The sequence below is a fragment of the Anabas testudineus genome, chromosome 14, assembly GCF_900324465.2.
Source record: "Anabas testudineus chromosome 14, fAnaTes1.2, whole genome shotgun sequence".
In the NCBI taxonomy this organism is placed as follows: domain Eukaryota; kingdom Metazoa; phylum Chordata; class Actinopteri; order Anabantiformes; family Anabantidae; genus Anabas; species Anabas testudineus.
The window spans coordinates 15,804,008-15,827,116 of NC_046623.1; the positions used below are offsets into that span (position 1 = coordinate 15,804,008).

The 23,109-nt window shown below is 40.4% G+C and overlaps 1 protein-coding gene across 1 annotated transcript; it reads left to right on the plus strand.

The window, feature by feature from the left end:
• The first annotated feature begins 2,186 nt into the window (after positions 1-2,186).
• Positions 2,187-4,480, plus strand: msx2b (muscle segment homeobox 2b). The gene is made up of 2 exons (XM_026369959.1): positions 2,187-2,828; positions 3,138-4,480. Exons 1-2 carry the CDS (start codon positions 2,426-2,428, stop codon positions 3,593-3,595), a joined length of 861 nt encoding a protein of 286 aa, XP_026225744.1. The 5' UTR covers positions 2,187-2,425; the 3' UTR covers positions 3,596-4,480.
• Positions 4,481-23,109: the final 18,629 nt, after the last annotated feature.

Consider the following 23,109-nt stretch of genomic DNA (forward strand, 5'->3'; position numbering starts at 1 on the left):
AAGGAAGTGGGATGTGTGGGTAATTTTGCTACACCCAGGAGAGCACCCCTCTCATTTCTACCCCTCCTCCTTCCTTCCTTCCTTTATCCCTCCTCCTTCACTTGCAAAATCCTCTTCAGATCCTTGGTCACACAAAGTTGTAGCTGCATTAATTACATGTATGTAACATGCATTGATTATACCACATTTCATTTATGCTAGTTCCAGTGCAACTACACGTTCAAACTGAGGCTAAGAGAACTTCACCTTAGATGTGGTACTACGTAAATTGGACCTCAGCATGGGTCGGTTTTCGAAGCTGGTGATGAGAGTGGTTTGGATTGAGGGTGAATGGATTGAAGGAATGAGTAAAGAAAGACAAACTGAAAAAGGAAAGAAGGCAAGGACGGGGGGAGTCGGAGCATGAGGGAAGAACAGCAATAAAAGTTTAATGAGGAAAGACAAAAAGTTAAAGACATGAAAAGAAATTAAAGACAATGAAGATGCCCGAGTTAAGTTAGCAAACATAACAGACAGCAAGAAAGAAGGAGGAGAGGAGGAAACACGCCACTGACACTCCGCTAAGAACGGGTTCTGTGAATAATGACTGACAAGGTGCCTGTGGGGCACAAAGGCATGGGGATCCTGAACAGAGCTGCCAAAAAAGAAAATAAAAAAAGGCAGCAGTTTCTCCCTTGAGGAGTCAGTTCTTTCATCTGGCCGCTCACTGGCGCCTTCACAAACCTCTGATTGTCTGTGAAATAACTCCACTTTAATAAGGCAGCAGCAGTGGCGGCCTCCTGGGAACGGAGTCCTGCTGCAGTCTGACATAGCTGCTGCGAACGGCTGGCTACATGAAAAAACGTAGAGGGAAGATTGAGCAGTTACTGTTTTTCTGTGTTATTACTGTGTCTGTGTTATTCTCTGAAGTTCTTTTGTGAAATTATTCATTTTGCCTTCAGTGAATTTTAAGGAGAAGTGAAAGCTGTGTATGAACACACACTCTCGTTGTTTCTACCATTTAGATACTGACAGATGGTGACTGTAGATTGGACTCTGATTTGAAATGATGATTATTTATCATTCAGAGTCAGAATAGTTCTAATTAGCAATGGTCTGGGTGTCTAGATGAGCAACTAAGTGACAGATAAATTACTTAATCTAAAAATATTAAGATATGTACAACATCTTTTCAGCTTAATACATTTCTGCCATCATCAAAAGATTGTTTCTTCAGATGAACTGCTGGAACAATTGTTCAGTTCTCCATCAGAAGTGTTGTAATAATGTGAAACTGTACGTGGAAAAAGTACAATGAGATACTTTATGACAATCACAATGAGTTAGTTTATGTCTAATGTGCATAGAAAATGGGTTTGGATCACGGGGTGGAAGCGTGTGACTGTCTCATCTAGCTCGTCCCGTCATAGCTCGGCTGGACCGAGCTGATCTGTCATTTGGTAAAGTAATAGGTTAAATAGGTTTTTATTTGAGTGTCACCCCCTTTGTTTCAACGCTGGTCCATCACCGAAAATCACTTTAAGTTACAACTGGAAAGTCCCAATAAAGCGACGAGAGAGATGAAGACAAGGGATCAGTATTTCATCCTGGTTATAATTCTCCATCATTATCCACATGGGGCCCATGTTTACACACGCAGTCCCGTGAGGTTAGAGCTAATCTGTGACTGAGCTTAACATGTGATAATGTTGAGGCACAGCTATTACTTTTGAAGTAAGTCACCTAATGAAGCAAAGTTTCAGCAAGAGGGCAAAATGACAGAAGGTGCAGTAAACTTATTCAGTTTTTAATGTAGTTTGAATCATGTTAATGTATATTTCATCTCATCTTCTGCTGCTCTCCTGCTCAGAATGTGCTAAAAATAAATAAAATAAATTCAATGGGACTTCTTGGTTGAATAAATTAAATATATAAATATACACTGGAGCATAATGAGATGTCTGGTTAAAATAGTTCTAACATACTGATCTTTATCAAAATCAATTAAGATGGAATTTCTAAATTAATTTTTTACCTGCTGAACCACCTCAGTGACCCCTTTGAACCTTTGCTGCCTTCAAGTCCAACTTTAACCTTAATCAGACCAATTAAAAAACGAGTAAAAAATGACCTGACGCACACTGAAGTGGTTTAATCACCTTTTACTTGGAACAATAACAATAAATCATAAATCATGTTGCAGGGTCTGATGAGTTGCACTCCTCAAAAACAAATCAAGCACATTTTTCCCGACTGTCCTTGAAGGCAGCATCTGCCCAGTGGTAAACATTTTGGGAGGCAGTGATTGGTCAAAGTTGAGTGGAGTCAACGTGCGTCTACATACTCCCACATCCTACATGACAGCTCCATAACATCGCTCTCGCCGGAGCGACTCTCACCTGGCTGCAACTTTGTTCCGTGCGCTTGGAGTTGACCCGTTTTTCGGATGAGACTTGGAGGAGAGATGGCCTCTCAGGAGACTTTTAACGACTTGGAGAGCAGTTCGTCCGAGGAGGACAGTAGCCGTGCGGAGCTGGCAGAGCGCACGGCGGAGAAAAAGAGTCCTCCGGTGGTGGCGCGGCATCACCCGTTCAGCGTGGAGGCGCTCATGTCCGGAAGGAAGACGGACGGCCGCGGCAGGGAGCCCACCTGCTGTAAACCGGAGAGAGCTTCGGTGGAGGTGTCCCCCACCAGTTTAAACCCTCTGTATCTGTGTCGTGAGACATCCAGTCCCCCCGGAGGAAGCCGAAAGACACCGACTACACCTTCTTCACCAGTAAAGTCCGAGGCGTCGGAGCCAGAGGATTGCGCACAGTGGATCACCAACACTGCGTTTTCCACACAGCCTCGTAAGTGTAACACAGAATACTGTGACATGAACATGAGTCTTTGTTCAGGTTTTGTCAGAGAGCTTTGGATTTAAGTGGACTGATTCTCTACAAGTTGTGCTACATTAGATCTAAAGTCTCCTGTTTGGCGTGTTAGAGAGTTTTGAAGCTGCTCTCTTCATTTTATTGAGTTATTGTCTGAGGAAGTTCATCTAACAAATCAAAATACATCATTCGTTAAACCCTACAGTATACGAGGACACTTGAATGTAAATGAATGGCTACATTTACAAACTGTATCCTCATTCTACTGTTTGTTTCCTCTCCTAGGTCACATTAGTTCTTCCTGTCAGCTACGGAAACACAAGACCAACAGAAAACCTCGCACTCCCTTCACCACATCTCAGCTCCTGGCCCTGGAGAGGAAGTTCAGGCAGAAGCAGTACCTGTCCATCGCCGAGCGGGCCGAGTTCTCCTCCTCCCTGACCCTGACAGAGACCCAGGTGAAGATCTGGTTCCAGAATCGCCGGGCCAAAGCCAAAAGGCTGCAGGAGGCAGAGCTGGAGAAACTCAAGATGGCTGCTGACGCCAAGACGGCAGCAGCGGCGGCAGCTGCTGCTGGAGCTTTACATCCTGGCTTTACGTTACCACTGTCTCTGGGCACCATGTCGCTGTATGGACAGGCGTACTCAGCCTATCACCACCACCACAACAGACCCATACTGCCCATTTCACCTCTAGGACTGTACGCGACTCCCCTGGGTTACAGCATGTATCATTTATCATAAAAATGGAAATATCAGACGTTGGTGTTCCCAGGATTCCCAAAAATAGACACGAAGGCTGACATTTATCTTCTGCACAAGCAGGGCTGGAATCAACTTCATGAGCACTTCAAGTGAAATTAGAAAAAGCATCTTTCCCCCCCACAGTGAGGATTTAAAAGAACCCCGTCCTCTTGCCCCCTTTGGACTCCCTGTTTACATAACTCATCTGTAAGAGGAGGGGTGATGCTGTCCAGCTGCTTATACTCTCCACTTGCTTGCTCCTGCAATAGCTGAGCTGGCCGAGGACTCGCACTGGGCACAATAATAAAGACTACGACCTTTCACTGAAGCCTTTCCACTCGTCATATACAGTGCCTCGTGTTGAAAAGGGCCTTTATATCAAGATGCTTAGTAACACTGTATGGATGAATGAGTGTTTCAGCAACTCAGGCTAAATAAAAACATATCACTGAAGCCTTTTTAAAGATCCACTCCTGAAATACTTTCAGATTCAGGTTTGTGGTTTAAAGACAGAACGGTTTTATCCTCTAATTGTGCACCACAGTGAAAGCTTTGTTCATGTTCTTGTATAAATGTTTTTCACTCTTTATTTCATTTATAGACGTTTTTATTTGAATTTGAAATACGGTGCTGGAAAAGTATGAATGCCTAATGTTGTGTATTTATGGTAGGTTATGCGATCATGGTACAAAATCTCTCACCAAAATTGTATTTATATTGTTGTTCTTCCTGAGTGTCCCTTTGAAAGGGCCTTTATTGTGCTATGCAGTTTTTCCACTAATGCTTTATCAAATGAACAAAGCAACTGAAGCCTTTCCAACTACTTCTTTAAATAAATGACATTTAATTTTAAGTGAAAAGAAATAAAAGTAATGTGCAAATGTTCAGCTCCATTCACTGGAGATCTTTCATTTAATGTCGTTTTAATCAGTTTATCGCTGAAGCCAACCGGCTGTTATCCATTTGTTCCTCTTGTTTAGCGTTTTGCAGATAGAGCTACTCTTTGTGCATGCGTGTGCCAACGTGCGTATGTGCATTTGTGTGGTTTAATCCCGTGTCTGCGTTTCCCATCAGACAGTGGCCGGTCCAAGGCAATGTTTGACAAACCATAAATGATACCCATAAATTATCCCACTTCACAGATAGTTCTCGTTGTTACTGAGATGTCATTTACCACACTGGGCAAACAGTTTTTTCCTCCTTTTCAGAGTGGAGATACACTTTTATAAAGATGCTTTGTTTATGCAGAAATACGTTCTGTTGACATCCTGACAATCATTATCTCTGTATTTATGACCAACAGTGAGCTATTCAAGTTTCACTAGCTGTTACGACAGTAGCGTGAGAACTAACAACAGCATTTATCTCTATAATAGTTGGGTGGGTTGACATTTGGGGATAAACAACAAACTTCTATTTTAATCTTTCTGTTATTAAGTCTCCCCAGCTACTCGCAGCAACATTAGCTGCTTATCCAAATGAAAATTATCCATAATCTTTGAGTTTGTGTTTGTTAGTTTGTTAATTTACATTGTTTTCATTCACATATTATCAGCTAAAGCAACAGCAACTTCTCTTGGGGGAACTCATTTATTTCTGCTTTAATCCTCATCAGCATTATGTTCTTCCTGCCTCATTAAAACTTTATATTAATGAGGTTTATGTTTGCCAAATTTTACCAGACCCCTCCGGTTTAGCACCAGGTTTTTTTATAGAGCCCCAGTTTGAGGTTGGTGGCGTGTGGAGCTGCTAAAAGGTGCTTGTTGCGGTTACAAGAGCAACTTGTGTGACTTTGATGCAATGAGGAAGTTGTTTACAGGCAGCAGCAGCATATTTATGAGGTTCCCCTTTAATCAGAACAAGGCAGAGAGGGGCCAACAGGCAAGCAGAAGGGGTAGCTTACAAGGCAAGCAATCAGCCTAATGAAGTGCATATTGGCAGGAGTGGCTCTGAGTACGTTGTGAAACATCACTTTTGTGGCATTTTCTAGAGGGGTGTTAAATTCCAGAGGTGAATTCAATAAATTTGCAGGCTTTTGTTTTTTGTTTGCATGTTTATCATTAACACTGTGGAGCTGAATTCTTCATTGTCATTGTTGGTGTTCGGTGATTAGGCATTTTTGTGCCTTTGTGTGTCTTGTATGAGCCAATGACGGAGCACTTCTGTCTCTGCAAGTCATGTGCTCGTCTCTTACATCCTCTAGTGGCTGTTTGTAATATGGCATCAGCATAGTGTGGGTCAACATCATGAATGTTCATTACAAGGTAAAGATGAACACAAACACAGACTGTGTAGTGGTAGAGTCACATCTGTGGTATCCCACATGCAAAACGTCAAAACGACATAGTGGAGCACATGATGGGTGGAGCAAATGTCATTCAGCGTGTTTGCCACAGTGATGCTTGATTTGGAAAAGTCATCAACAATGTAATGTCAATGTAGTACAGTGTAAGTACTCAACATTTCACTATTTCTGACAGGGATGTGCTCACTTATGTCGGAATCAGTAATTTATTTAACTATATTTGAGGTTCTGGAGAAAATATACACGTTACTGGACATGTGACGGTATAATTGCATTCTTTAGTAGGTGATCTCCAAATATTTAAGCTTATTGTGTCATAGACACTATTTTTAGAACATTACCTTCATTTTCTGTGTGCTAGGACATGGTGGGATTACCCAGTGAGTCTGCATGACATGAGTGTATATGTCTTGTTTTAAATCCACAGCTCAGACTCAAAATGACACACAAAGACCAGCACATCTCACAAAATGACCACCATTTTCAAAATGAATAGCAGAGCAATGCCAAAGTAGACAAAGGGAAAAAAGACTGAACAATCACACGGTTCCTAAAAAACAACATATCAGCCTCTGTCTCTTTCTGTCTGAGGGGTCTATTATACCGTGTGCACAGCGGCCATCGATCTGACAATCGGTGCATGCTTCAGGGGAGCTGGAGAAGGAATCTGAGATGGGGGTGCAAGTTATAATCAAGAAGATGCTACTTGATCATATGGTTCTACTCTTTAACTCCGGTAGACCACCGGGGTTAGGAAGCATCTTACAGGGTGAACAATTCAAGTCTGGTTCTCCTGATCTCTTCCAAATAGATAAACTGGCCTCTACCTTCATCTAATTCTCCACAGCCACAGAAACACTGAGTGCAGCTCAAATTCATACCATAAACACGTTTTTCTGTGCTTCAATGGTAACACAAAACATTAGGACTAATCACAGCTGCCTAAACTGCAAACTTGCATTTCACAGTATATTCACACTAATCAAACGTAACTTTTTCTTCTTCTTTCAGAACACAGAACAGTAATTAGCTGTTAATCTCTTCTGCTGCTCGTGTGTTGTCTTTTACACTTGTTTACAGACACTAATGAAGCCTCGGGCACTGCCTCCCAGCAAGAAAGAGAATCCCCCTGTGAGATCCTATGTACAGACTGGGAAATGATGTACAATGATGCTGTTAGTGTGTGTGTGTGTGTGTGTGGTTGGTGTGTAGTTTGTGCAGATGTCCCTCGAGGGGAACACAGTTGCAGATATAGGGAAACTGCCTGGAGCAGGCCAGTGGAAAAACAGGATGACCAAAGCTTCTGAAGATTAAGTCGGACACACACACACACACACACACACACACACACACACACACACACACACACACACACACACACTAATCTTTTTTGCACTTTGCAGAGTGTGACCCAGAGGGCTGCTCTATGGATAAACTTTACTCACTTACATGAACAGAAAATAAAAAGGATCGTAGACACTTTTGTTGCTACATGCATCACGTCGAGAAGAATTGATTTATTCCTGCATGACGGTGTTAATGGATATAAACCAATACTTGTCACGTGTGGACACAGTCTGTAAGATCAAACAGGATTCAAGGCTGTATCAGACTTTACCGCACATCCAAACATCCACACAATTGACTTAAATGCTATTTAATTTGACTCTTGACAGTGTGTGCCCTGTGCTGGTTGTTTGAAAAACAATCTTCACACTAAAAAGAGACAATTTATCTCTCTGTGGGAGCTCCTGCCAATTAGCATTCCAGCTAATGGCATAACAAGAAATAATGAGGAGGAAGCAGAATCAAGCCTTGATTGTAACACAAATATACACCATAGGTATAACAGTGTAGATAATTTGCCCGGCTGATATTAGTTTAAAAAGAAGTATCTCTCATTTTGTTTATGAGCAGTCACTTCAAAAAGTTGCAGAATTACTTAATCAACAATGTTTAGACAGAAAAATGACACACTAATGAGGCCTATAGACAGCGAGGAGCTATATTAACTAGAGAATTATTAACACGCTTAAATGCATCTCTCAGCTTTTGTATAAACAAACCTCAAAGAGGCGTCTTTAACATCAATAAATGGCCACTCAGATCACTCACACTGTGCCTTTTACGTCATCGCTGTCTTTTAGCAAATCGAAGTCCCACTTGACACGACACTTGTGCAGGAAGCTGCTGTTAAGAGGCTGATACTGATTTCTAATTTTGAACGGCTGTTTCATCATTAAGCTTTTATTTTATTTTTAAGTGGTACATGAGTAGAATCAGGGAAAAACTGAAACCCTTTAAAAAATATAATCAAAAAACAAACATCGAACCAAATGATGCCAGTCGTTTGAAAGATGTGACAAGGCAGCTAATTACATTCATGGACAGAGGGGATGAAAGTGAGTGACGATGGTCGACTGAATCTGCCTAATTCGCACTAATAAGGTGGCTCCAGCTAAAAGTCATTTTCCTTCTCAACTAACATCAATATTTACTGAGTCAAAGATCAGCGTTGGTTGTTTGAAAACACCTGAGATGTGGATTTCAAAGACATCGTCACAATGGCCACTGCAGGGTCACAGTCTGTCAGGTCAGTCTATTGTAGTCCACCTGAGCTCGTTAGATATCCGCTGCCTGAGATCTGGAGACATCCTTCATTGGATATTAACCTAAACATCATTAGCATAAATCAATTTGCTTGTTAAATGAGAAGGATGCAACACCCTTTGCTGCACCATCACAATAAAAGTAAATGTTGTATTGAAAGTGCAGTAAATTCACAACAATAGCAGGTTTGAGTGGTATAAAAAGAAGATAAAGGTAAAATAAAAAAGGCAGAGATGTGACTCCTTTGAAAGACTGAGGATGAAGTCCCATTTTCTATCCAGGAGGTGTCACTGTAGCAACAAAGTTTAGTTGGAGTAGCCACATTATGCATCAATGAAACCCAACCAAGCAGCCAGAGACCATTATAAAGCTGCTGTACTGTTGCTGCTGCTCTTAAAATAGAGTAAAAAGAGACTGAATGAAATTGTACTCATCAATGGCCTTAAACAAATGGGATTCTCCTTCAGCTGTTCTTATCTGTTAGAAATTTAAGATTGTGTCTAACCTGAGGTGTTCTGGTGAATAATGAATTGAGATTAAGTGTTGAAAAATGCAAATGATGCTGCACAGGGCAAATAAAACAAACATGCATATCTCTCGTATATAATCTCTTACATACAGTACTGTATATATACCCCCAGCCTCCATTTACACAGCAGACTGCTTCCTTGTGTCTCGGAATGGCTTTTTGTTATCTATAATCACTGTGGAAGAGAAAGAAGACAGAGTGATTTATACATACATTCATATATAGATTGAGTTTTCAGTTATGCTGAGTGCCAGCTCTTCTGTGGGAGTAAATACTATTTATGAAATTCACATAACTACATGTATGTGTATATGATTTCATATGATTGCATTCAGATTTTTCTCTCCGTCTCTAATTAAGGACAAGATATGCACAGTGAAAAGAAAGGGATTAAAGGATTGTGTGCAAAAAGACAGATGAGTGAGTGCACGTCTCCTCAACGTGGTTTGGAATATAGCTTATAATATACACACCACTGAATTGAATGTATGTGTTTCTGGATGTGTTGCAAATAAAAAGGATGCAGGATACATTTTATAATCATTCCTCATGCATTTCATTATTGTGTGTAAATAATCATATACAGCCTACAGTATGTCCATGTGAGCCAGTGGGGTTAAATACATACAGTGCATTCCTGCATGTACCAGTGTGCAAATCTTAATCTTAAATTTTACCACCCTCAAATGTGGTGGGGATTTAAATATAAAAAATACTGATTTGTAAAGTAGAAACAGCTTGTGGGATACAGTTTAGTGGCTGTTCTGTAGATCGCTGTGCCAACAAACACGCAGGGCGAGCACATCAACAGAAGTGAAGCCAGTTATCTTCGTGCGTACAACGCACACTTCTTCACACACAGGCAGGACAATTACACATTCATCGACTTCCCCTTCGCACACACACTTACATACAATTTCACACGTGTTGCTGCAGATTAGATTAAAGAGAAGTTCCCAGTGGAGCCGCTCTAATGTGAAAAACGAGCACAAATCTCTGGGTGCAAAGCATTTTAAACAAATGTTTAACAGTAAAAGAGTGTCTACAGCAGAATGGTGCTAAATAACTGATTTTCGTCATGGTATAAAATCTCTCATCTGAACCTAAAGACAGTCTTAAGGAAACAAATACAGTATTTTTTTTCATGATAACCATATATATAGTGATGATACCTGTAACACTAAAGACAGAAAAAGTATAGGGGTGTAATAAGGTGATGGCTGGCATCTTCTCTGTATTGATAATTCCCCTGGATAAATAACTCAAAGTATTTTTTTATTTAACAAATAAAACTATTGTGCTATTCAGGATGTAAAATATGAAATCCAGCAAGTTCTCTCCAAGTTGTTATGGCAAACTTTTTTTATGATTATTTCTTTTTAAAGCTCCTAACTAGACATCCAGAGAAAACAGAACAACATCGGCACCCAGAGGAGGAGGATGTTTTTGTCCACACGATAAAAGAACGTCCAAAAAAATCTAGGCCTTTAGCTACTAATGTTAGATGTTCTACTTTTTTAACAAGCTGCTTGAGAACTTTATCCGTCTCCAATTTGACGCCACACCGATAGTGTACAGGTAGTTTATTACAACCTTTGCTGCTGGAAAAAAACGCTTCCTGTGGCTGCTAAAAAAATGAGACTGACTGAAAACAAAAAGGCACAGACGACAGAGTCAGAACACGCGCTACAGTTTGTGTCTGTGGGATTTTACAACCAGCTGTGCGTGTACAATAACCTAGGGGATTTCATTATCCACATTTCCTCTCACAGGGTCGGATGCCCTTGCATGGATGGATGTACATGACTCACGGGAAGGAGGGAAGACCTCCCACACTAGAGCCTCTGAGGAGCAAATGCAGCAGGAGGGTCTGGCTGTCAGTCAGCATCCTACGCATTGTGCATCCGTAAGAGTCAGCAGAACTCTCCATTGCTGCGTCACATTAAAGGGAAGATGACCTGAGGGTGGTGGCCGCCTGCTTTGTCAGTCTAACAAAGCCTGTTTGGCCCTTTTCGTACCATTGCAAGGGCAATTTGCTGTGTGTGACCTTTCAAAGGGCAATGTAACATGACAAGAGCTGTTAACATCTGAAGACCACCTAGGGGTTTCTGAAGATATAGGCCATTCTTACAGTTATTCTTACAGACTTTAGCCATTTGTCATCTTTAAAATACTCTTCTCCTCCTTATTTTCTGTGGTTTAATCCTTGCTCTCTATGAGGTTATATTTATGTGGGCCAGCATCCACACGTTAAATGATTTCATGGCTTCCAGTATTGTCGACATCATCTCTGCCCATACTACATTAAATTCTGCAGACTGTAGCTCACCCCATCCCCTCATAGATCTGAATAAACATGGCAGAATGAACACATGAACAAAAGCTTAAACACCATTTATGTGGCTGCTTCACATCACACAGAGCTGGAAAGACCTTCTGGCTGAATCAGGGTGCCTTCCAGATGGATCTTAGATAGACGAATGTTAATGAATTCATAAGAGTGCATGGGAGACACTCATTATTTCTACATTTACAACAAAAACAAAGTTTCACATGGCCCCTTTTATGGCCGAGCAGCTGTATTATGGGTTTTTACCAACAAAACAGCTGGAGAAACAATTCAGTTTAGAAAAACTGCTATAAATAATTTATTTGAGTATTTATTCATCAATATTAAGAACACAATTAAGTTATATCTGGCACAATATGTTGTTTGCATACAAGTGTGTATGGATATTTATGTCTGACTGCATGGATCTCTGCGCTCGGTTATGTTCATAACTATGCAAACGTATCCATTTTGTTTGGATACACAGTGCGCCTGAGTGTGTGTATGTGTGGCAGTAGGCTTAAGTACCACTGCTCCTGAATAGAGGATGTCAGTGAACCGGCTAGCCCCTGGGGTTTAACTTCCACTCTACGCACTGTGAACGCTGTTCTATTCTAGGAACTTGCCTAAAAACAGAGAGGAACACAGTTGTGGCGTTTTCTGACACTCCTACCTCTGGTGCAGCTGCTGTTTAGTTTCATCCGGGGAGGGCAGGAGGGAGGGAAGGAGAGACAGGAAAAGGACAAAGGATAAAAAAAGGGTGAGGCTGAGGGGAGACATTCACCCTGAGGGCATTTATTCAGTCAGTCAGCAGTGCATTTACATTACCAGCTGCAAAGATGGGCAGTCAACTAACCAGCGAGGCAGTAATCCATCAATCCAAATAGAAAGATAGCCTATCTACCTGCCAGCGCCTTAACTCAACTGAGTTGTTCAGAGGTGACAGCCTAGGACTTTGACTGTGGCAGGTGTGTGTGCACGCCTCACTTTCATACGGCCCCCTGACCAGGAAATGCTAATAGAAAGTGGCAAGTAAGGAGGTGTGAAAGAAGAAGCAGACTGGTTGAAGGGAATATGCCTGAGCTTTATGAGATAAATGGGAAAACAACAGATGAATGGAAGGCTACGTATGGTGTGAATCACCAAACAGGCGCTGGCATGGCTGTGCCATGAGTTGTGTGTCATGCATTGCAGAAAGGTGTGTGTGTGTTATAAGCAGGCATTGGTGCAGCCTCCAGACCACACTTTCAATATATTTGGCAACAATAGTGTTATCAGCATAAAGTGAAGTGTGTTCCTTCACTATTCTATCTGAAGCTACTGTAGGTGGCGCTCTTTGTCTAAAATACCAAGCTTGTGTTGTGTTTATTACCATTTTTTTTATGTCCAAGTGCTCTTAAAAAGATAAAAGATGTCACTTCTTTTGACACTGTTTGCTTAGAGCGACTAATATAAAAGTTTTCATCAAGTGAGTATACCCACTGTTGAACTGGATTATTGCAGAGTCTGGCAAAGCAGTTTATTAAAAAAAATAATAATTGAAAACGATCATCTCATCTTTATTCCCTGTCATCTTTTTTGCTTTCTTCTCTCCCACTGTGACTAAAGCCACTCCATGGACGAAATGACACGATTACTGAAAGACGAAACTAATGAAAGATGAGGATATAACTAGAGTAAACTGAATGCTAATTTGGAGAAATTCAACAAACTATGTTTTAGTAAATTGAGATAAACAATTTAGGGGCTGTGTATAACTGCTGAACATTGAGGAAATGTCTGCAAAAGTTTTAGAGCTTGGTATAGAGTATTAAAATTAATTCAGTAATTATAATTGTTGCCCATGGGACACTGCAGGTTCTCAAGAACATGCCAGTCGTCGTATTTATGGTTAATGACACACACAGAAGATTAAACCAAACCAGTCCAGTGAGAAGAAGAATCTGCTGTATGCTCATAAATATCTCAAGAATGAACCACATGCCAGTCTGACTTCCATTTGCATATTATGGCATTAGCCCGTAAGCAGTTTTGTCACTTCCTCCCTCGCGTTTCCCTTTCACACAGATGTAAACACATATCCAGGAGCCTTTAAATTGACAGAATAATTGCCTAAACTACAAGGTGCATGTGTGACTGAACGTGCGAGTGCCAGCACTGAGACACAAACACAAGCCACCACAGCTTCTCACTGGTTGTGGCAGGTACATGACAGCGGCTGCTGACACAGCATCTGCCTCTCAGCTGCTGCTGATAGATTAGACCTGAGCTAATGAAGTACACAATGGTGTGAGGAGAATGAGCTTTTTATCTCAGCTGATTGTGGGAGGAGAGGCAGCCAAGGCAAGAGCACGGCACAGGGGTTAGAGAACAGGTAATCCAACGTGAAAACACTGTGGGAATATTTGTCTCTAATGTTTTTAAAAGTTATTAGAGATTTATTTTGGAAGTATAGTGGAAGTATTCTGTGCACCAACAGGATGTACAGTTACCACCTCACGGTTTTAAGCCTCCGCCAGCTAATAAGGTTACAGTTAATGTGCAGGTTAGTCCACACTAATCAGTCCATCACAGTGACTTTGACGTTAGGCCACCAAAATCGTCTGTCATCGAGACAGAGGCATAAAAGTGAGATGTGCAGCCTCCCTCACTATGCTTGAAAAGTGCTCTGCACAGGTCACACGCAAGTTGTCACTGATGCACTTATAGCTCAAGAGCACGTTTACAGTTTTTGTTCCAATAATCTTATCTCTTCCCTCCTCAACTTACAGCTCTCTGGCCACCCAAGATCTAATACCTAATGACTTGTTTATTACCAGCTGATGCTCCTTTCAACAGTCACCCACAGGCTGCCCCCACATTTGCAATTATCTGTAATTGCTCTCCCTCTTCAAACAAAATATTTCAATGCCTCGTGCTTTGATATCCTATTCTGACGACACATACAAGTCTCTCACTTATTCCCAGCCTGTCATGGAGGGGATAATGGAAAATCACAAGGATTTGATGGGTGGGGGAATTAATCCACAGCTCCTTTTATGAAGTAAAATTTTGAGAGATGTCTGTCCACAGCTGTGAGCCTAAAGCACAATAGTCGTTCCTGTGCTAGATAAACGTCTGATAATTACACGATGAACCCAGTGAACTTTGGAATTAAACAAAATGTCAATTGAAGACAACACTGCTTTAAAAGACCATCGATCAGATTATTTCACTATTAAAATCTCAACCAGCCTAAAAACATATTTACAAAAATACTGATGGCATTTTAACAATGATGCCATGTCGCCATTCTTCCCTATTTCTCCTGTTAGAGCATTTTTCCTCTGGAAATACACATTTCACATGTTTTATAAGCATAGATTTCTCTGTAAATTCAGTATATAAAGGTTTTGGACAGTTAGTAATCAAGGACATTCAAAATAATTGGAGACTAATGCATTAGTTTTCACCCTCTATTTATTTATGACTTCAAATGCAAATTGTTTGGGTTTTTTTTCCTATTTCATAAACAATATACACATTTTTGACCGATTTCAGGCTCCACATTTCTAAAAGCAGACATTGTTTTTCAGATTCAAACAGAGCCACAAAGACGCTCAGAGGACAGGAAAGAGAGGAGTAGTTGATTAAATGGCTCCTCCTCTGTGTATTATATCAATCATAACATTCCTGCGTAGACAATGAAAGCTGCCTTCCTCCGTGTTAACCAGCAACAGCAGAGGTCAAAAGCAATCTGACAGGAGGGAATTGTGCTTTAACTCAACAATTTATTGAAGCCAGAAATGTTGGTAGCATTTCTTTTTCTTGGAGGATCCTCCAAGCTCATTGTTAATCAAACATCTTTACTCCACAACATCACACACAGAGACAATTTGCTTTACCAATACACTGAAGCGTCAATTTATAGAGCTCCAATATCAACTTTCTCACCATAAATTGACTTGAACAGCCTCAGGTAATGGCTTTGTTTATACACCCCTGGCTTTATATGGAGTATAATACTGAGGCTATGGATTGGGTCTCAGAAGATATATAGCGTTCTCATAGTATTTTATCGATTCTTTCACGTTAGGCCACTAAAAATGAAAATGGATATCACTTTTGCACTCTTCTGTGAAGACGTTTCTAGTGGATATGGCTGAACTTTGCAGAAAGTCAATGCTGATGACTATCTCTATAGCCTCTTTATGGTCCCCAGGCTGTGCTGATCAGATCAGCTCAGCTATACCGTCACCGTCCTCTCATTGCAGCTTTAACCACAGACATTGGTTAACATTCATTTTTAAACTGACAGCACATCAACTCTTAGCTGTAACTTCCTCCTGTGCTAAGTGAACGAATCTTGGCTCAACTGTCATCAATCACCAAGTGAAATGAGGAGACTCCTTTGTCTTCAGTCTACCAGGGCTGATAATGATCCCCCTTATTTTAACAAGAAAAAGACACAGTCAAAGTCCATGATGAGTCACTCTGACCACGGATAACAAAGGCTCTCTCCTCTGAATAGACGGACACATATACATAAAGAGGATATTAAAGCTATGTTTTATGTGTCAATTTAACTGATCAGTATCAATTTGGTGGTCACTAAATAATACAAATATTATAGCAAACACATACATGACTGTTGTTAGGTCACAGCAGTCTGGCGGACCTGTTGCTGTACCGGCACCATCTCACATGGTGTTAGTATTTAATGTCTGTCTCGGTTTCAAGGAAACCAGCTGAGACTGCATCATTACAGACAAACAAGGACACATTTTGTCTTCACTTATGTCTTTGTCCTTCTACTAAATAAGAGAGAGACGTAAGGAAAAGACATGAGGACAGAGGAACTGAGGAAACTGGATGCAGACATAAGACATCAGATTATGATTATAACTCCTCGATTATGATTCCTGAAAGGATGGTCTTATGAGTCCTCACTAATCATAAGATGCTTTGGGACATCCTTCACGATGGGGAAGCAGGGAGAGTGAGGATCGAGGAATGATCAATTCAGGGAATTGGGATGTTACCTGCTGACTTTAATCAGTATTCTAAAACTAGAAACTTAATGTCATTTACATTTGAGCTCCCATGTGAATAACTTCGGTTTCACATCAAACTACTAAAATGTGCAACTAAAACACAGTTGCACAGTTGGCCTTGGTTTTTGTTTTTTCCCCCACTTCCTCTAGAAAAGCCCACGGGTTTACACAAACACCTTGTTGATCATGCATCTCTGTGTTTACAAAGTAGGAAGTTTCTTGTTAATCCCACAGGTATTTTCAGTTCTGCAGACTGGAAACACATCTAATGAGGATGAGCCATGGGCTCTACTTCTGCCATTAGTTTAACGGCTGTTTTATTGTCTACAATCCACTCTCGGTTTGCAGCCAACCTGGGTGTATAATTACGATCAATTTGGATTGACCTCGATGATCAAATTCAATCAGAGGTTTTTCTTTTTAAAGCTTTTGGCAAAACCACTTTATTAAAAGAGGTCATTTCTATCTGGCAGCAGCTCTCAATTACAGAAGTTAAGATTATTTTAATACATGTCTGTGACCGTGAGTGACTCTCGCAGCATGTTTTCTTAAACCTACAGGACATTTAGTTATTTGGCAGATGCTTTTATTCAAAGTGACTTAAAAGTGAGGTATAAAGCAAAAATCTAAAGCCAAGAAGACGAACTTTAAAATAAAGTGCTCTAGAAAGAGCTGTCTCAGTTTCATGGGGTATAGGTGCAATATTTTTTATTTATTTATTTTTTAAGCGCAGAGAAAGATTTAAGTGCAGAGAAAGGTTCGGAAGAGTTCTGTTTTCAGCAAGTTGATAGTGAGGCAGCTGAGCGTGCCGAGGTGGGTAGGTCGTTCCACCATCGTGGAACCACAGAGCTGAAAGGTTTTGCCTGGGATATTTTGAAGTGAGGTCAGGGAACCACAAGACGTCGTTCGCTTGCAGAGAGCAGTGAGAGAGATGGATTGTAGACCTGGATGAGGGAGTTCAGGTAGTCTGGTGCTGTTGAGCTGACCACTTTGTAGGTAAGGGTCAGAGCTTTAAACCGGATGCAGCAGCTACAGGAAACCAGTGCAGACATCTGAAAAGTGGTGTAACGTGTTCTTTTTGTTACTGCATTTTGGATCAGGACCAAAAAACTACTTTTAATCACATCAGCATCATCAGACTGGCTCACTGAATACCTTTCTTAACTGAAGTTTGGTTCAATAGGTCTGTTTCTCTTCCTTTGTAGTCTCTTGTGTCCACACCAAAATGCTTCAAACCAACCAAGAGAAGTAAACATCAAATGACTTGAGCTCACTTAGCTCTTAATGTTCATCTTCGAGGTCACCACCCAGTGTTGTAGTACATCCCCTTCTTTGGCACTTAAATTTAATTGGATGGGGGCATATTCTTTCTTGTTAATGTGACACTGCTTGTTTTTATTATGAAATTCTAACTCTCAGTGGTTTCGCTCGTCTCACTAGTTCAGCATCATTTTAAAAGCTTACATTTGTTTTGCCAAAGCTGTGACCTTTCATCTGGGAAGTAGCAATTTGTTTCCAGCATAACGGGCTATGAGTCAGAAGGCCAAATATAATGATGCAGTAAAAAACAAATAATACTGTGTTTTGCGATAATAAAGTGGCTGTTTGTGCAGCAAACTGCAAAGTGAGCACTGTAACAAGTGTCTGCTTGGTTTCATAAACAGAGATTCACGGTGTTTGTCACATTCACAAAAGCCTTTACAAGCACAAGAGTACAGACCTGGACGTCTCTTAATGGAAACTCCACTTTGGATCTCTTTCTATGTCTCTCCATAATAAAAGAAGAGCACAAAGTCACTGAGGCCCAGAGGCTGAACCTCTAAGCTAAGTAAAAACAAGATGCTTGTTTTGTGGAATCACTTAGATTAAAATACAAAGTTTGCATTTAAAGTGATTTATGTACAGATACTAGTTATTATATATTCATTGTTATCTGATTTATAGACCTGTTTACAGTAACTCTGAACCATGCTAAGTCCAAACATAGAGCTAAAGTGATACGGAGATATGGCAAATTCTCATTGAGCAACCTGCAAAGTACCTTAAAAACAACTGTACACAGACATACAGAGGGAAACTGGTTGCTGTTTTCAAAATACAGCATGTCAGCAGCAGGCTTTACTACGGCACACTCTCACCGATCGAAGACATAGAACAAGTGTAAATGAGAATAGTCGTGATTATGCAGCCTGCAGGTGTGATTCGCAGATTTAAATATGATGAGCTGTGGCCTCTTCCTCACTGTGTGAATGGGGAGAAGTGAGGAAGCTCACCTCTATATTGAAATGTGTCATCCAAACGTTACTGAGCAGTGAGCAGCAGTGAAGCTATGTGACAAACCTTCAAGCCTAAATACTGTACGTCTATGGCCAGTGGAAAAGCTCACCCCCCCCCCCCCCCCATTCCTTGTTTTGGCTGGCAGATGTTTTTGTTTTACCCATGGGAGCCCCTGGTTAACATTCACCCAGCTCTGCCTTGGAGAGGAGAGTCCCAGCTTCCAAATTTAGAATCAGTGCATTGCAGTAATTGACTAATTCTGTTTTCCATACAAGCAGAGGGGAAGGTCTACATTCACTTTAATCACTCTGCTGCCAGCTTGATTTATTAAATGTGTTTGCAATATTGAACTACAAGTAAATCTAAAAGAATAAGTATATAAATTAAAGATGCAAACTTACTATTCAAACTGGATTATTCGCAGGCAAGGTTATTGACTTTTTCATACATAGTAGCTGTGTACTTACATTATGTGAGTGTGACAACTGGAGGGCACAGATAAAGCCTACGAAACCCATTTGGATTTCAGCAAATAAACAGAAATAGACCCTGCAGACTGTACAGTCGTGGGCAGGGTGGAGAGAGAAAGAGAGAAAGTGAGCGGAAACAGGAGGCTCTGTGTGTAAGGTGACAGATTGGCCCAAACTCAAGAGGGTATACTTTCACCATGCAGGATGTTCATTTCCCATGGCCAGAGGCTTGTTCAGATGGTCAGCTACTTCGTCAAAACCCTTTTCTACTGCATTTTATTATCCAAGTTAAGCTAACTGTATATAGACTACTTAACAATAACAATAAGTAATGTAAATATATTTACTGGGTACTTTATTCCAGACAAACTGCTGTAACTCCACCAGACAACACTGTGTCTTCTAAAATTAAGGGAACATAATTGCAGCCAGATTAGGTTTTCTATTAACATAATGAGAATATGTTGACAATTTACTTAAATGCCAACTTATCTGTGCCTTGTCATTGTACATATTGATGAATTGGACCCAGAAAACAGCTTTTCTCTGCCACTATATTCAATCTTGCATATGCAACATCCAATTTTATGGTACTATTACACTATTAGGTTTAAACACCAACAGCACTGGGTGAAGGTTCGACAGTGATTGTGTTCAGGCTAAACAGAAGAAACTGGAGTCAACCTTGGGTCTGCAGGTTTCACAATCTGCATCATTATTATTATTATTATCTGACTACACTCGTAGTTCATCCCAACCAACTCCTTCCCACTCACTTTTTTGTTAATAAATGCAACACTTAATTCATTTAGAAAATGTTGCATCATAACATAACATCATGTGTTTATGTTGAGAATGGCTACAAAAACATAACCACATTTACAGGTAAGATTTAGTCAAAATCTAAAATATCAAAGTTGGTATCCATTTTAAAAATAGCCAAGCATATGAAGTAGTCTGTTAAGATTAAAAGCACTCTCATTAACTGGAATAGAATCTGACTTTTAAAAAGCAAAACATGCAAGAATATGCAAGATCATATTTTAAATAGCCCATTATTCAAAACTTTGCAGTCACTTTGAACACAATCGTGGGTACTTAGTTGTATTACAAAGCATCTAATGAGCAATTTAATGCATATCCCACTGTGAGGGACTGAGAGACCACTGCTAACTTCAAAGAGCCATTAACTGGGGGCATGAAGAAGATCCTCAAGGCACCTTTACTAATGGTGGCTGGTAACTAGAGTAAACTGGTTTACTGGTGAAAGTATCATGACCCAAATTATCAACAGGACATTTTGGGGCCTCTGGCTTGTTTTAATACAGTGTTGTCTCATATATCAACCCTGTTTCCTCAAAAATACTTCAGTAATTATGGTCACTTCAAGTAGGATAACCCCTCCACTGAGGATCCCCAACAAACATGGAGCGAAGTGATGCAGGGAGATGGTGGATAGTCGTAATGCCTTTTATGAGACAAGGACAGAGTCACAAAAAGGGAAGAACACAGTGTTACACAGTGTCAGCTGAAAATGAGCTCCTATTATGATCCTATCAACTGACAGATCTGTATGTGTGTGATCAGGACCACACACAGCTAATAATGATAAAAATAAGAATAACAATAAAACTTGCATATCTTATGTTGCCCTCCAATTGTTTTAGGAGGTGATAAAATGCATAGGACAAAGACATGATTCCATTTACAAACAATAATAATATACAGCCATTGGGAAACGAGTGCTGACACAATGAATCTAAATGTACGTTTGGAAAGGTCAGTGCAAAAATAAATTTGAGGATTGAATAACAGCAGCACTATAGATTATTTCACACTGAGCTGAGCACGGAGAAAGTTGCAGATAGGACAAAAAAGCGTAACAACAACTATTACCCAACAATAGGGGGAAAACAGTCACCTACTCTAGACAGTCAGACACATACTGTACATAAGCACTGCAGCATTTCATCACAAAGTCTGTCCATGCACAATCACTGTGTCACCTTGACAAACAAAGTCTTTTTAGTTGCCCCAAATCCCCCATGATGCAAGAATATGCAAGGGCAATCTGGGGTTTGTCTCCTTTAAGTACAATTTTCTCTATTGATTAGCACTTAGCCCTGTTGATCCAGGATTAGTCATCATGTAGCTTTGTTAAACCAGAATTATTTAACATGTGGATTTGGCAAACAATAACTGTTTATCATCTGGTTGTATTAAGTCTGAACTATTTATCATTTAGCTCTGTTAAACTAAGATTATGCATCACCTGGCTAAGGCAGCATATGGTACTTTTAAAGGATAAGTACACAGTATAACACCTCTTTCACTGAAACCAGGGTTATAATCCGGTTGTCCCACAATTAAATGCAAATCGTCAGGAAATTGACCTGCACAGGCTTTAACATTAGCAGAAACATCACCTCTACCAGAGGTAGCGGTCACAAATCCCTGGAGGGACTGGGGTTTTTGTCAACACCAGAATACTGAATGGTTATTTAATTCTTCTAGATGTGTTACCATGATCTCTCCCAGTTACTAGTGAGTCACTGCCACCACTGAGACATGTAAAAGCCAGAGTTCAGCACTGATGAGACAGTTCAGCAACCTATTAGTTTTGCTTTCTGACAGCACCCCGGATTCAGCATGTCAGCGTAAAACCAAGAAGATTTGGTGAACAGCCAGTCATCTTATGAGGGGGAAGTAGAAATGACTCCCTGATCTCACTAAAACCCACACCTGTGCACAGTAGTACACACTGAATCCAACAAACTAGGTCTTCCTCAAACACATCATCAACAGAAAACTGGGATTCACTAGAGATTCCCAAAGCTGTTTCATCATCTGCAACTTCACCAGGACAATTTTATCTTCTGCCTTTTTCCCGTGATTTAAATCTTGACATTAAATATCGGCTCGCTCACTCTGGCCGACAGCCCAGACAGATAGCCTGCCAAATTAAACACGTATTTCTTGGAACAGGACAAATTACAAGGTGAAGATTTCGACTTTTTTGGAGGATAAGGCAATTACCATTTGCTTAAAGCACAAATTATTCAAGCTGTTTAATGTGGTTTTAGTTACTGGACATCTGTGTTTCAGAGACATTTCGGGCACACTGACCGTCTTAATCTATAATTTGCTTGTGCACATAGAACAGATGGTTTAAAATTGTTGACAAACATCAATAAATATCTAAGGATGGACAAATATATTAAGTGCAAAAACACTGAACTTCACCAATGACTAACATTAATAACTTGTTAGTATTACAAGCATGAAAATGGTGCATTCGCTGCAAATACATCCTTAACGTGAGGGAGCAGTCTAACCATAAATGGAAAGAAAATGCTCGGCCTCACCAGGTAACTGTATCTGAGCAGCAGAACACACAAGTCCCAGGCAACATGTCTGTCTTATATATGAGTATGGTGGAAGGAATGGAAATTATGGTGATGAAATTCCAACTGCTTTCAGCAACACATTTCCCTCAGGCCCCAATGGCATAATTAAAGTGTCACCATAACATATCAAATCTCCATATTATGCAGTTTTGCAGGCTGTCAACAAATTTCCATACATCACTGACCTGTCAAACACCTGTCAGTCAACACATTCAACTGAAACAAACCATGAAACCTTAAATCCACAAACCTGAAGGAAGAAGGAAGAAGCAGCAGTGTTCACACAAAATAAGTGTAAAAGCATCATCTGCAAAAGTTTTTTTTTGTTTGCTATCAGATATTCTACATGCATGTCTGTGACACAAAACTTAACTTTGTATAACTGGTGTCAGAACAGTGAACACTGTCAACAACACCACTCTCCATTGTGAATCTGCAGCACCAGCTAGACTGCTGCAACCCACGAACCAACACAATCTCACTAAACTGACGAATGACATCAGGTTTTAACTCCATAAACATTTCATCATATGCTGAGACCTTTAAGCTGATGT